Below are 14,743 nucleotides of genomic sequence, written 5' to 3'. Positions count from 1 at the left end.
AAACGGTAGATTCCGCATACAGGAGACACAGCCAGCGCAGCCACAGACGCTTCCATCTCCAGGCCGCTACTATAGTTTCTTTAATGTTAAAAATAAAATGAAAACTATGAACAAAAAATCGGCGGTTTAACCAAATACAGTGCTGGCAAACGACATAGACCGATGCAATATATCGATACACATCGATAGGATCAGCTGACACACAGTTTTCTTCGTTCGACGACGTTGCTTCTTTTTTTCACATTTTTTTTGCCGCTATGAAACTTTTGTAATCTGTAAAGAATCGTATTTAATTTGTAAGAAAACACACATTTGGAGACTGAAAGAACCAGGATAAACCCATGAGTACGAGAGAAGATACCATCGAAGGCGCTGCCGGCGACACCGACCCAAACCAAAGGCTATCTAAAAACGGGGCGACGACGGCCGGCAACCTGGACGATCTGGTGAAATATGTGACCCTGCACGTGCGCATGCCAACGCCACTGAGCGGAGTGGTATTGCCCTTTGTCCCGTTATACCTGACTGCGTTATACCTATGCATCTACATGTACGGCGGCGAGGACGCAGATGTTCCCACCACTCAAGAGTTGATCTCGTCGGAAAACCGCAAAACGGACTCGACCATTGCCTGGAATGACATTGGCTTCATAGCCGTTCTGGCCATAGCATTTCTACACATTCTCACATTACTCTTCTGCTACTGGAGCGTTCATGTCCTGGCCTTTCTTACCTGCCGCAAAGCGAAGCGACCGGCCCCGAATGTCCTGGCCAAGGTGGTGCCCACAGCGAACAATGGCAACTCAAAGATAGTTCCGATACGCTCCACCAAACTGGAGGATGGTTCAACGCAGTATTTTCTGGTCTTTCAGAAGACAAAATATGTGTGGAACGACGATAGGAAAACCTTTCGCGCCGTCGAGTTTCCCGTGGACGGACTCTTGAGAAACTATGCCGCCTCTCGAGGACTGGAGTCAGAAGAGGCTGTGAAGAAGGCCACTTCCACGTATGGAAATAACGAGATGGATATGGTGGTACCAGAGTTCCACGAACTCTTCCTTGAGCGGGCCACTGCACCGTTCTTTGTGTTCCAAGTGTTCTCGGTGGGACTGTGGTGCATGGACGACTACTGGTACTACTCCCTGTTCACGCTCTTCATGTTGATTGCCTTCGAGTGCACCATTGTGAAGCAGCAGCTGAGGAACATGTCCGAGATCCGTAAAATGGGTAACAAACCGTATCTGATCTATGCCTTTCGTCAGAACAAGTGGCGCCACATTGGCTCGGACGAGCTGCTTCCTGGAGATCTAGTGTCCGTGACCCGCTCCCAGAACGATAATATTGTACCCTGTGACCTGGTTATCCTGCGCGGCACATGTATTGTAGATGAATCGATGCTGACGGGCGAATCGGTGCCGCTGATGAAGGAATCGTTGGAGTCTTTGGACAACCTGGACACCGAACTGGATGTGGACGGTGATGGAAAGCTGTTTGTGCTCTTTGGTGGCACCAAAGTGGTGCAGCACACGGCCCCCACCAAGGAATCGCTGCGTGCCCCGGATGGCGGCTGCATTGGCTATGTGATCCGCACGGGATTCAACACATCGCAGGGTAAACTATTGCGCACGATTCTGTTCGGTGCCAATCGCGCCACGGAGAATAACAAGGAGACTTTTGCGTTTATTGCCTTCCTCATGGTATTTGCTGTGGCCGCAGCCTCCTATGTGTGGGTAAAGGGCAGCGAGGATCTGGAGCGCAACCGCTACAAGCTCTTCCTCGAGTGCACTCTAATTCTGACGGCCATCATACCGCCCGATCTCCCTATTGAGCTCACCCTGGCTGTGAATACATCGCTAATCCAGTTGACCAAATTGTTTGTATTCTGTACGGAACCCTTCCGCATTCCGTTCGCTGGAAAGGTTCAGATCTGCTGCTTCGACAAGACGGGAACACTAACTACGGATAACCTCATGGTGGAGGGCATTGCGGGGCTGACATCGAATGGGAGTTGTGTGCCCATCGAGCAGGCAGAGTCCAACACTGTTCAGGTCCTGGCCTGCTGCCACTCGCTGGCCCTGCTGGACGATGGGCTGGTGGGCGATCCCCTCGAGAAGGCCACCTTGGCAGCCGTCGATTGGAATCTCACCAAAATGGACAGTGTCATACCGAAGCGGACGCAGTTGAAGCCGTTGAAGATCATTCAACGTTATCACTTTTCATCGGCCCTGAAGCGCATGTCGGTCCTCGCTGGCTACCTGGTGCCCTACTCCAACGAAGTGAAGCACATTGGAGCCGTCAAGGGAGCACCCGAAGTCATTCAGAAGATGTTGCGGGAAGTGCCGTCGGACTATGAGAAGGTGAGTGCACAATTAAAAGAAAATTAGGCGAACATTAACCTTCTTGTAAACAGATTTATCTCGAGTATGCTCGTCGTGGCGCCCGTGTCCTGGCTCTGGGCATCAAGGAGTTTGGCAGCATGGGAACTCAGAAAATACGCGAACTGAAGCGCGATGAAGTGGAATGCGATCTCACCTTTGCCGGCTTCGTGATCATCTCGTGCCCCATGAAACCCGACTCCAAGACTGCGATCAAGGAGCTCATTCAATCCTCCCACAAAGTGGTTATGATCACAGGCGACAGTCCGCTGACTGCCTGCCATGTGGCCAAAGAGCTGCGATTCACACGCAAGAAGCTGCTCATCCTGACCCCGCCCGAACCGGCAAAGCGAAACACTTGGAACTGGATATCCGTCGATGGAGAGCAGTCGTATAAAATGGACGAGCGCAGCAAGAGCATATCTCCCATGCTTGCCACGCACGATCTGTGTATTACTGGCGAGGGACTGCTGCATCTACAGCACAATCAACCCCAGTATATGCGTCAGCTGCTGCCCCACGTGACAGTCTGCGCACGCTTTGCACCCAAGCAGAAGGAGTTTGTGATCACCACGCTGAAACAGTTGGGCTTCTGCACGCTCATGTGCGGCGACGGCACCAACGATGTGGGGGCCTTGAAGCACGCCAATGTGGGCGTCTCTCTGCTTACCAGCGCGCCCGCGAAGCGCAAGCGCACCGAAGAGGAACAGCAGCTGGCCACCGCAGCAGCGGCTGCAGCCACGGCCGCCGCTGCCAACACTGCCAACCAACAGTTGAGCCCGCGAGAGCGTGCCATGCGCCGGCGACAGGAGCACCTTAATCAGTCGCAAGCTCGCATGCAGATGGCTCTGCGCGACATGGAAGAGCAGACGATGGTTAAGTTGGGTGATGCCTCAATTGCGGCGCCGTTCACCAGCAAATCGTCCTCGATCATGTGTGGTGGGTAGCCCTGGGATTTCACAGCCTTTTTGATGCATTTCTGATCTTCCTTTTTCTATATTTTCCGTATCAGTCAATCACATAATCAAGCAGGGACGCTGCACTCTGGTCACCACACTGCAGATGTTCAAGATCCTCGCTCTGAATGCCCTCATTCAGGCCTACTGCCAATCCGTGCTGTATATTGATGGCATCAAATTCAGCGATACTCAGGCAACCATGCAGGGCATCTTCATCGCGGCCTGTTTTCTGTTTATTACTCGATCCAAGGTCTAGAAATTATAACAGGTCTATGGCTCACTGTACTCACCATTCTATTTGCAGCCACTGAAAACTCTGTCGAAGGTCGCACCACTGCCAAACATCTTCAATTTCTATACAATTTCTACGATCCTCTCGCAATTTGCAGTGCATTTTGGCACGCTCTATTACTTGACCAATGAAGCCACCAAATTGGCACCGCCAAGGTGGGTCTACTACTATAATACTCCTCTATATTGGTACTAACTCTTTTTTTTCTCTTCCTAGAGTGGGCAAAGTTAAGCTGTATATTGACATGGATGCCGAGGAGAAGACCAAATACGATCCAAACATTGTTAGCAGCACGGTCTACATTATTAGCATATCACTGCAGGTGGCCACCATTGCAGTCAACTATAAGGTAGGAACTAGACCGATCCCTGCCGAAAGGAACTATATAATATAATCCTATATTTAATTAACAGGGGCATCCCTTCATGGAGAGTCTGCGCTCCAATCTCATGCTGATGTATGCCATTGGCGCCTCAGCCGCGTTGGTGCTGCTGTTATCCACGGGCCTGGTGCCCGATCTGACGGAATTTTTCGAAATTATTGATTTCCCCACAAATGTACGTATATGCATTTGCAAGCCATTATGCGAGACTATACATTAATTTTCCCTTTATAGTTCCGTTGCGTATTGCTCGCTGTCCTGGTGGCGGACATCATTGGTGCCTTTCTGTTGGATCGCATTTGCTCATGGCTGTTCGGGGAGACACGTGGCAAGTCCAAAGTGTTGAACTGTTAGGACCATTTAGATTTAAGTACTAGACAAAAGTTGCAAACCCCACAAAATCTTACGTTCCACAGATAAATGAAAAATTTCTTCGTTTCATTATAATATCTTTAAAGCCAGGCGTCGGTTTCTTAAATTCTAAAAATCCTTTGGATTGTATTAGCGGCCAAGTTTGGTGCTTATTTTATTACTTTGATGCAATTAGCAAAATTGTCGTAATATTTTTAAAGCAAATAAATTTAAGAGGACAAGTATAATTTATATTCAAGTCTGTTGCTGGTCCTGTATGTTGTCCTCCACTTTAGAGTCCTCCAGCTGTTTGAACTGTATCAAGATGACCAAATAAGTGGTCACAGCCGAAAAGATCTAAGATTTAACAAGTTTTTAGTCATTTATTTGAACACATGTTACGCACAGACAATAGTCACCTTAAAGAGTGTGGAATTGTCTATGGCAAAGAATCCATAGGCCGTGAATTGTACTTCCTGCTTTATGCTTTTGGTTAGAAATTTATCAATCTACAGAAGAGACCAAAGACAATATAAATACAAATTTTAGGCCGAATTTTGAGCTGGCTCAGTCTCTCTAAAAACTTTTTTGAAAAGCCAGAAGAGAGCCCTTAAAAGCCAAAGCGAGTTCGTAAAATAATTTTCATAGATTTTTCCTTTAAAAACTCACAATATTCTGATACTCCTTGCTCTTGGCATAGACCCTGGCTAGGATTTGGGATGTGGCATTGGCCTGGAAATAAACCCACACAGAAATCATTAGTAAATCAGTTATCCCTGATTGAGATTGGGGCCCACCTCTCTGGTGGTTAGACCACAACTGCGAGACAGCAAGGCCAGCAGGGAGACATGCATGCACAGCCAGGCAAAGCACCATTGAAGAATATTCGATGAGACCATTCCCTTGGCTGTGATCTGGACAAACAGATTGTAGCAGTTCGTTGTGACCGTGTAGAAGGAGTAGCCCAGAAAGGAGACCAGAATTAGGTTGCAGCAGTCGTTGATGCCCTTGTAGATGCGCAGCAATTTGTTGTGCATGCGATATATGAACAACGAGTCCTCGGGGAAGTTCTCCATGAGTGTAGCTCCTGCCGCCTGTCGTCTATGGCCGCCCTTTTTCCGCTGCTGCTGGGCATAGGTGTATCCATTCAGGAGCTGATTTATAAAGTGGAATCGAATGTACACGATGCGTAGCAGAGCCGAGGCAAATACAATGTACGTGGCTGTCAGACCATTCTGTACGGCATAGAAGGCCAGTAGTACGTAGGATGTGGGCGTGATTACGCCATCCACCGCATAGATCTTCAGCACAATGATGTACGTTTGACAGGCGGCAATGCCGAAGAGATATTTCACCGAGAAGCCAAAGTTTTGGCTCAAATTGGCCCCAAACTGGCGGCGCACTTCATCGTCCAGCTGAAGGATCTCGTTCATGATCCGCAGGATGTTCTTGGTGTTGCGCGCACACACGAACACGGTCAATGTGTAGGTGAGGATGCAGAGCAGCAGCTCGATCCACTGATTCACATTGTCCGTCTCGCGGTAGGAGTAGAAGAGCTGCGCCGAGCTGGGCGTGAAGAGGCTGTACACATTGAAGATGGTCAGGGCGTGGACCACGCCCCGCACAAAGAACGAGTAGAACTCGTTGGTCTTGGTGGGTGGCCCCACTTCGTGGCTGGAGAGCTGCTCGTAGATTGGCATTAGCCCACTGGCCTTCAGCACGGACATTATCGTTCTGATGTCCTCGAAGACGGGATGCTCCAGAGTCCTTGGAGGCGGCGGTGGTGGTGGTGGTGGCGTCTCATGACTGAAGGCATACCTATTCACTGAGGGAGTCCGATACGGCGATATCCGACGTGGATACGGATGCAAACGCGCTTTCTGTGTCGGCATTTCAATTACCCAAGTGTTCGGTGACATCGCCAACAAGGCACTGACACGACACCACCCGGCTGGAGGATATGGCTAACAGGGGCCAGACTTATCTGATTAAATGGCCAATGGCCAGGGACCTAGTTATCATTCGTCTGACTTCAGTGGCCATTAGAGTAATTGGTTTTCATTGTGGAATATTGAATATTTGCGGACAGAGTGGAGCTAAAAATCAATTATCCCATCAGCGAATAATAGATAATGCTTTTGAATACACTCCCAAGTCAATAATAGAATATAAGCATTCATTGGTTGAGGTATAGAACGGAACCAATCTGGAGACTCATAGTAATGGAACAAAGATGTATTTTATTTAAATAAATTATAGCTAAAAATGTATCACATACTCGTTTATTTTTGAAGTGAAAGTTCTTTAAATATTTTTAAACTATTACAAATAGTTGGAAACGTGTATGGTTTTTTAAAAAAGTTTGAACTCATAAGATTGTTCCGAATTCCGAAAATTTTAATGAAAATCGAAAAGAATATCTTATAATTACAAGAATAAAGATATTCTGAATAAAACTCGTTAGCGAAAGTACCTAACCCATTCCTCATAAGTCGGTGTAATCTCTCAACAGCAAAGAAATGTTCACGGTTCATTTAGTAAATGACGGTTTAATATAAACCTCATTCATTTAAGCTTCAGAAATACTATTTCCATAAAGTTTTATTATAATAATTGTCAAAAACAGAAAATAAGCTTAATAAGGTTCTTAATTTTTGCTATTTTCTTTCCAACAATCCATTTTTCAGATACCACCACCAATTAATTTTCGTGACCAAATCCCTCTGATATTCTTATTGTATTTACTTTAATTCCTCTTAATCCCACAACCAAGACCCACAAATCGGACAGTCATTTCGTTGGGGGGAAACAATCATTTTGTATACCAGTCGGGTCCAGTCCACCCTCGGATGTGATATGTGTTATGAGAATGTTATTGCTATATTATCGCTGAGATGCGTGGAGTATTATCTTCGTCACACCTTTTACTCCCCCAACACAGGCACGCGACCAGCACCCACACATACGCACACCAAGCATATGTAAGAGTTCTATATACATATATTTAGATATACCGACAACCGGCCTCTCACATTTTTCCACCCCTAATGAGGGATTGCAATTCAATGTGTCCCCTCTCCAGGTTTTGTGTGACTGCTTTTTGCATACCCTCGTCAAAGGTAATACCACATTTTGGATAGGATGGAATCGATTTCGAAGTCATCATTATTAAGCATAATCGATATAGCCATGTGCGTTCATCCTTCTGTCTGTTCTTATAAAAAACTATACAGAGATTGAACCTTTTCATACTACTGATACTACTATAGTATATATCTGGCAACTGATAAGATCGGATCAATATATCCAAAATGTTATAGATTGCAGTTCATCAACATCAAAATACAATTACTATTTCATCGGAAGAATACAAATTAGATACCAACTATAACACACAAGATCGGATCACTTTTTTTGAGTCTCATACGCTTTCATTCCTATTACTACTCAAGAGTGATATAATCATCAGATGCTGAATATTTTTCAGCAACATAAAAACATCTTTAGTTTCAGTTTTATAAAGATTGGATGACCATATAATAGATCAGTCTTTGAAACGTTCGTTCTAAAAGGGTTTCAAGACTCGGAATCCAACCATCTCATGTGATTCCCCGTCGTTCATCCAAATTTGATTAAGATCTGCCATAGAACGATTCTTCTGCAAGGGTATCAAGAGCTTCGGTCCTCGCTGAAAGCCTCCCCTGAATGTTTTTGTCATTTCTTTGCCTCACCGTTTGGGGGAGATATCAGGCAGACAAAGCAGAGACATACTTATAGACATAGAGAGAGATAGAGAGAGAGAGCGAGAGTGGATAAACTGGCACGCTGTTGCTCCACAGCAGCTTCTGTGACGTCACGACACGGTGAGGGCTTTTCTAAGCCCTGCACGGCCCTGCCCAGCACGGCGGGCAACAGATACAGACACACGACACATCGTGCGAGGGGCGGCTCTTATCAGCATTCGGCATCGGACAAATCGAAGACAAAAACAAAAGCGGATTTAATCTCGGAGAGAAAGGTCCGGCTAATCATTCGAAATGTTGCCACCGCCAACGACGCCGGTGCTCCTCTGGGGGCTGCTGCTCTTCTTGACGGCTACCCTGGCCGGACGCGTCCACGCCCACTACACCAGCGGGGATGTGGTCTACCATCCGTTGTCGCACTTCTGGACGGGCGTGGGCTTCTGTCCAGCCGGTGACATAGATCACAAGGGGATTAGCGCCGCCCTGAGCGCCCGTGAGCTGCAAATGAACCTCCGGCAGATTGCAGCCCTGCCGGTGGGCGCTGTGACCCACATACGCATCCACTGGCTGCTGGAGCTGGTGCAGTTCCTGCAGTACGACATGAGCGGTGTGCCAAAGTACGACTTTGGTAAGTTCGATAACTTTATTGACTTTCTGCACGAGGAGCTGCGCCTGTCGCCGGTTCTTGAGTTCATGGGGAATCCGGGGCAGGTATTCACGGAGAATCCACAGCAGATCTCCTTCTTCTGGGACCACTTCGTGAAGACTACCCTCAATCATCAGATAGGTGAGTGTGTGTCGACCCAGGAAACCATGCCGCCGAAGCTCAATCCTTCTCACCTTTCCTTCTGCAGTACGACATGGCTCTGCCCGGATGACCAACTGGCGCTACGAGACCTGGAACGAGCCAGATCTGAGTGGCTACAACACGCTCAACCTAACACTGGACTACTACTTGGAGTATGTGCAAGCCGTTCGACGTGGTCTCAGCAAGGCGGGTGGTGTCCATTCCCACACGAATCTGCCTATGTACCGGGCTCTGCGGGGCCCTGCAGGCCTGTTCAAGAACCTCAACAGTCACCCACGTTGCTGGAAGCTGCTGCAGCTGTGCAATCAACGTATGGTTCACTGTCCCATCGATGTGCTGACCTTTCACCGTAAGGGACTCAACGGAAGTGCCGTGGAAGTTGTGAATGCTTCGCTGTCTTTGCTGGCGAAGATCTACAAGGAGTATCCCAATCTCAAGCAACTGCCGGTGGCCAATGAGTAAGTAGATCCAAAGAGTGCGGTAAAGAGTAAGCTCCAAATCTTCATCCTCCTATAGTGAAGCTGATCCTGTGGCTGGGTGGAGCACACCGCGCGAATTCCAGGCGGATGTGCGGTACGGAGTGACTTTGATGTCCACGGTGATGCAGCATTGGCATGCCAAGCTATCCGGCGGTCCGCTGAGCCGTCTGGAGTCCATTAGCCATGACAATGCCTTCCTCAGCTATCATCCGCACGAATTCACACAGCGCACTCTTTTGGCCCACTTCCGGATGAACGAAACAAATCCGCCGCACTCTCAGTTCATACAGAAGCCGGTGTACGCTGCCCTGGGGATGCTGGCCAAGTTGGGAAGCCGCGCTGCCGACATGGAGCTGGTAAACATGGACACCAAGCACAGTGTACAGGTCTGGCGCACCGTCTCCGGCGGCATGGGCGGACCGGGCCAGTACATGGCCACCATTTTCCTCAGTCCCGAGGAGGCAGTACCAAAGATCACGGCCTTCCATCACAAGTACACGCTAAACATGTCCATAGCCAACGAGTCGGCATTTATCACCGAGCTTCTGATGCCGCACAACACGGATCCATACTATCTGTGGACCCAGGCAGGCAGTCCAGCGTATCCCAATGCCAACCTGCGCGAGGCCATGCGCCGGGCGCAGACACCACGGCTCTACGAAACGGGTCCCATCTGGCAGTACAACAGCGAGCTGGTCATCAATTCGGCCAGCATACCCCTGCCCTGGGCGATGCTGTTGCGCGTGTGCTCCGCCACGTGGCCGAAACTAAAGCGACCGCAGCAGCTGTCTATTGTGGAGGTCACGCACCGCGAGGTGTTCATCAGCTGGCGCGAGCATCCCAAGTCCATGCAGTGTCTGAAGAGCTACGAGGTGTGGTTCAAGCAGCGTGGGGGCCAAGGTTCTGCCGCCGACTGGCTAATGATATCCCGGGACTGGCACTTGCCCTATCCATCGTTTCAGTATGCACCCAACGGCCAGACGGGATCAGTGAATGGTTAGTAAAGGGTCCTTAATAGAGAGATTTTTAATTCCTTGTCTTCTTGCAGGTTTCTACAAAGTCCGCGGTGTGGATGTGTTCAATGAGACCAGTCCCTTTTCACAAATAGTCGAATATCTGGAGTTGTAATTCAAGAAAAACAGTTTATCGCACACATATTTAGACAAAAGTAAATGACAAAAACATAATCAGGCTATGGCCAGGCGCCATCCCTCTATCTGTCTCTCTTGGAATGAAACTGGAACTGACTTCATTGGGCACAAAACTTCTGGACATGCGCCTCCGCCTTAAAGCCACCCATATACATATATATATCATATACAATATTTAGTGTATAGTACATAATCTGTGTTGTGTTCGTAATGCATAAAATGCCCTCATCCTGTGCAGGGAATCGGCCAAAAGCGTAACCATTAAGCATTCTCTGCCTGGGCGGGGTATTTACAGAGAGAAAGAGAGAGGATCAGGCACTTAACAGCATAAACAAGTAGAATCCCCGTTCTCTTTTAAACAATATACTTTTTGTTTGCTTAAAGCAAAGAACTACATAAGTCTCTAAATCCAGTTCAGCCCTCGGCATCTAGGACCAGCCACTTTTCGTTGATGTGTTCGATTTGCTTCGTCAGGATGGGATTGCGGACACGCACTTTCACCTCCAGTTTGCCTCCGACCTGCTTGCGGCCATCCATCAGCTGTGCGAGATAAAAGAGAGCCATGTTATAAGAGCTGCTGGTGCCACATGGTGTTAGGTTAACTCACATCGTACGTGTCGTGTATATCACACTTAGTCTCCAGTGGCTGCAGCTTTACATTGACGGTGCCGATCAGTATGTCAGATCGCAGGAATCCTCTGAAACAACATAGGGGCAGTTTACGACTTAGTCCACAACAATCTATGCTGCAGCTATTATTTGGTTACGATTTATTTAGCGCATGGCATTTTGAGATGAGTTCATAGTGTGGTGTTTGTTTTTTTGTTGGGAATTGAGGCGTAAACAATTTTGAGAATATTTTATTAAAACCATTCCACATGGGAAATCAAGTGAATTCAATGGATAATGCATATGAATTATCATATACTACTTTGAGATATATGTATCTATGTGTGGTGCTGAAGCCGTGACCGAAATGCAGTGATCTAAAGAATTTATACTGATTACGGGAGGGAATCAAATCAAATATTACATAATTTGTAGGCAAACAAATATTACTAAGCCAAATTATAAGGAAATATATATAAAAAAATCTTTCAATCTAAACTAATTTAGCGAATTTCTAAATACGTTTTAAATGGGAAATTAAATAATAATCTTTTTGGAATGTTATGAATACCTGTCTAAGGGAATACCGACTTTAAGAGTCTATGAACATTGGATGATTGAATCTATTTGAGAATGCAATACTTCACATGCTTTAAAAAGTTCCCGGAATCACTCCAAAGTAGAACTGCTTCCTTTTGTGAGTCTTAGGGACTCACAGGTACCCATATGGGTAGTAAAATTTTCATCTCTGCGAAGTTCCTATTATAATTTTAGCAAAAGTGCTCAAAAGTGACTCAATAAGTGGAACCATGTGGAAGGGATTTGTGAATGGCAAAAGTTTTTAAAAGTATCGAAGTAACTACCATTTTGGCGAAATACTCAATCTTCAAATGCTCTAAAAAAAATAACTAATTAATTAAACCATATACCACTTCTGTTAGTCCCGAAAAAAATGCATGGAAAGCGCCTTAGTACGGATTAAAGAATTGTGCTAAGATTCACCCACTCACCCTCTGGAATAGATCTCTAACTTGACACCGTGCCGCTTAAAGATTCGCTGGAACTGGCGATTGCTGCGCTGAATGTCCACCTTAAAGCGTTCGTCGTAGTCGGGGCTGTTTGTGTCCTTGATCACATTGGTTTTTGTCTTGAAGGATTCATCCTGGAAGGATACACAATTGCGTTACGAGAAGACATTCAAATTGTAGTTGTATTTGCTTACGTTGAGGAGTGGAAACTCTACTCGAACATAGGTGTCAACTTCCTTGGGATTGGGAACATTATAGTTGATTCCACGGGCCACAACAATTTCCAGCTCGTTGTCTGTCAGATCCGTGTTGCAGTGGACAATATTAAAGTTACGCTTTTCGTAGTGGAACTTTGGCAGTGGCTGGCCCTTTCGCTTGGAGTAACGCACCAGATCCAGGTCTTTTTGGACAGTCAGGGCCAGATTTTCAAAGCGATTCATGCCGGCCACATCGCCCATGGCCTTGTGATGGTCTCGCGTATTCTTACACATCATCAGCTGCTTGGCTAGCTGCTCCTCCATGCGTACACCGATCTCACAGATGTCATCGCTGGGATCGCATTCCTCTGCCGAAACAATGGCAAAGGAGGCCTCCAAGTTATCACGCTGAGAGGGCGGTACGGGCAGCTGTAAAGGATTGCATGTTAAACTGATATCTTTTTGATATAAATCCCATAAAACTAACCGTGCTGAGGTCCACGGGCAGTCCGCTGCTGGCTGCATTGAGCAGCGAATCGAATCCCTTGTAGATCTTGAGGTACTCCTTGGCCTGATCAATTTCTCCCGCCTTCTTGGCTTCGATGGCGGCCACCTTGAACTCCTTTTGGCGCTCGAGCAGCAGCTTCATCTGTTGCTCGGCCAGGTTGCTCTTCTGGTGATTGCCAGTGACGCGTGTCGTCAGTTCTGTCGGCTGCGGTGGTGATGGTGCCGCCTTTCGTGGGACCGTTGGCGTGGTCGCACTGCTCCCAGATGGAGTTCCTCCCGCAGAAGTGCTTGCCGTAGCTGGCGGAGATGTGGGCGAAGTGGGCAGTGATGGAGTGGCTGCTGGAGCAGGCTCTGTCGAGGGCAAGGGTCCGAAACCTGGAGGCACAGGCAGCTCATCGTAAGCCACAGGTTTCCCAGCCTTGTACTGTTTTATGGCATCTTCGTACTGCTTTACAATCCGTCCAAACCGTCGCGCCTTGCCGGTGTTTTCCTCAGCCTTGGCCGCCGCCTCTACAGACTTATACTTTTCCAAGCGCCGCTGCAGTGCCTCCAGCATGGATTCTGCAGCAGCAGCGGCAGCAGGCGGGGTAGCCGGAGCTGGAGCGGGTGTCGGCTCAGGAGCTGTGACCACTTCTGGGGCGGCTTCACCTTTCATCTTGGCTAGGAACTCGAGAAACTCGGAGGGAGGAGGGGGCATGTCACTGAGATCCACTTCCTGACCATCCTCGCACATCTCGACGACCACATCGAACTGCTTCACGACCTTTAGGAACTGCAGGGCATTGGCTGTGTCGCCACTGCGCTTGTATTGCAGGGCCGCAGCTTTGTATTCGCTCTGACGGCTGCGCATTTGGGCCACAAGTGGATTTGGTGGCGTGGCAGGCGCCGGAGGAGGAGTTGCAGCCGGCGGTGAAGTAGGAGTGGGCGGAGCAGGAGCCACACGTGTGGGCTGCGACACTGGAGTGGATGGAGCCGGAGATTCGTCTGCAGCTGGTGACGGATCACCAGCTGGTTTCACGCTCACTTCTGGAGGGATATCATCCACATTGATGGTCTTTCCAGCAGCCGCCTGCTTATGCAGATCCTGCAAGGTTTTGAGACCCCGACCAAAGCGACGCGCCTTTCCAGCATCACCCGACGCCTTGGCATTCGCCTCCGCCTGCTTGTATATTTCCAATCTCTGCTTGATTATGCCCAGAGTATCCACTGTGGTGGTGGGCAAGAAGGTCTGCACAGGTTCCTCCTCGCTAGCAGCCGGTTCAGCTGCAGCTTCCTCTGCCTCCGGTTCTTCCTCCAAGCCCCCAATGCCATGCAGTTCGCCCAACAGGTCAGAGTCATTTTCCAGATTTTCATCGTCGTCATCATCGCTGACATCACGCAAGCTGTCGGCAATCATTTTGTCCAAATCACTGGTGGGCATTAGCTTTGGCTTCGGCTTCGCCTTTGGCCTCTGGCCGCCTCCACTGGCAAGGGCGGCCAGCTCTGCCTCCAGGTCGCTATCCCCGCCATCGTCATCCCCATAGCCAGAGGTGGGATCGAAATCATCTGGAATTTCCGTCAAGCCAAACTGTCGCGTGAGAGAGTAGGGGGAATGAAGAAGCGATGACTCATAATACATAAATAAGCAGATCTAGTTGTCTAGTTCAACCATTTACCTGGGCCAAATTGTGCTGTCGTCGCTTGGCAGGCTCTGGCTTTCGCTTGGCAAACATCTTTGACTAGTTTAAACCTATAAAATTACTACAGACACTTCTATTCCAAATCCTTTTTAATTGCGTTGCAGCTGCTCTCAGACAACAATAACAGAATCGCTAACGGGAAGCAACGAAGGTGACGCAAGGAAGAGCTGGTCAAAGCCTGAG

The 14,743-nt window shown here is 48.2% G+C and overlaps 4 protein-coding genes across 5 annotated transcripts; 2 read left to right on the top strand and 2 right to left on the bottom strand.

Moving 5' to 3' along the window:
* The first annotated feature begins 164 nt into the window (after positions 1-164).
* On the top strand, positions 165-4,611 carry LOC4817287 (manganese-transporting ATPase 13A1). Its single transcript, XM_001356753.3, has 7 exons — positions 165-2,357; positions 2,411-3,314; positions 3,388-3,584; positions 3,639-3,781; positions 3,843-3,975; positions 4,040-4,183; positions 4,243-4,611. Exons 1-7 carry the CDS (start codon positions 342-344, stop codon positions 4,360-4,362), a joined length of 3,657 nt encoding a protein of 1,218 aa, XP_001356789.2. The 5' UTR covers positions 165-341; the 3' UTR covers positions 4,363-4,611.
* Gr32a (Gustatory receptor 32a) lies at positions 4,591-7,228 on the bottom strand. Its single transcript, XM_002132714.3, has 4 exons — positions 5,157-7,228; positions 5,029-5,091; positions 4,779-4,868; positions 4,591-4,716 (listed from the first exon to the last, which is right to left on the bottom strand). The coding sequence occupies exons 1-4, from the start codon at positions 6,276-6,278 to the stop codon at positions 4,615-4,617; spliced, it is 1,377 nt and encodes a 458-aa protein (XP_002132750.2). The 5' UTR covers positions 6,279-7,228; the 3' UTR covers positions 4,591-4,614.
* Positions 7,229-8,158: 930 nt separating this feature from the next.
* Idua (alpha-L-iduronidase) lies at positions 8,159-10,798 on the top strand. The gene is made up of 4 exons (XM_001356752.4): positions 8,159-8,889; positions 8,957-9,368; positions 9,427-10,385; positions 10,438-10,798. The coding sequence occupies exons 1-4, from the start codon at positions 8,397-8,399 to the stop codon at positions 10,515-10,517; spliced, it is 1,944 nt and encodes a 647-aa protein (XP_001356788.3). The 5' UTR covers positions 8,159-8,396; the 3' UTR covers positions 10,518-10,798.
* On the bottom strand, positions 10,507-14,677 carry l(2)gd1 (lethal (2) giant discs 1). 2 transcript variants are annotated; one of them, XM_001356751.4, is made up of 6 exons: positions 14,537-14,677; positions 12,862-14,448; positions 12,372-12,803; positions 12,160-12,311; positions 11,148-11,238; positions 10,507-11,080 (listed from the first exon to the last, which is right to left on the bottom strand). In XM_001356751.4, the coding sequence occupies exons 1-6, from the start codon at positions 14,591-14,593 to the stop codon at positions 10,955-10,957; spliced, it is 2,445 nt and encodes an 814-aa protein (XP_001356787.3). In that variant the 5' UTR covers positions 14,594-14,677; the 3' UTR covers positions 10,507-10,954. The 2 variants fall into 2 exon arrangements, with proteins under 2 accessions (XP_001356787.3, XP_015036193.2); XM_015180707.2 differs by having other exon boundaries at positions 10,512-11,080; positions 11,148-11,292.
* Between the last annotated feature and the right edge of the window lie 66 nt (positions 14,678-14,743).

The sequence above is a fragment of the Drosophila pseudoobscura genome, chromosome 4 (assembly GCF_009870125.1).
Source record: "Drosophila pseudoobscura strain MV-25-SWS-2005 chromosome 4, UCI_Dpse_MV25, whole genome shotgun sequence".
NCBI lineage: Eukaryota > Metazoa > Arthropoda > Insecta > Diptera > Drosophilidae > Drosophila > Drosophila pseudoobscura.
Note: the sequence above shows the minus strand (reverse complement) of the source record. Positions and strands in the feature narration are given on the sequence as shown.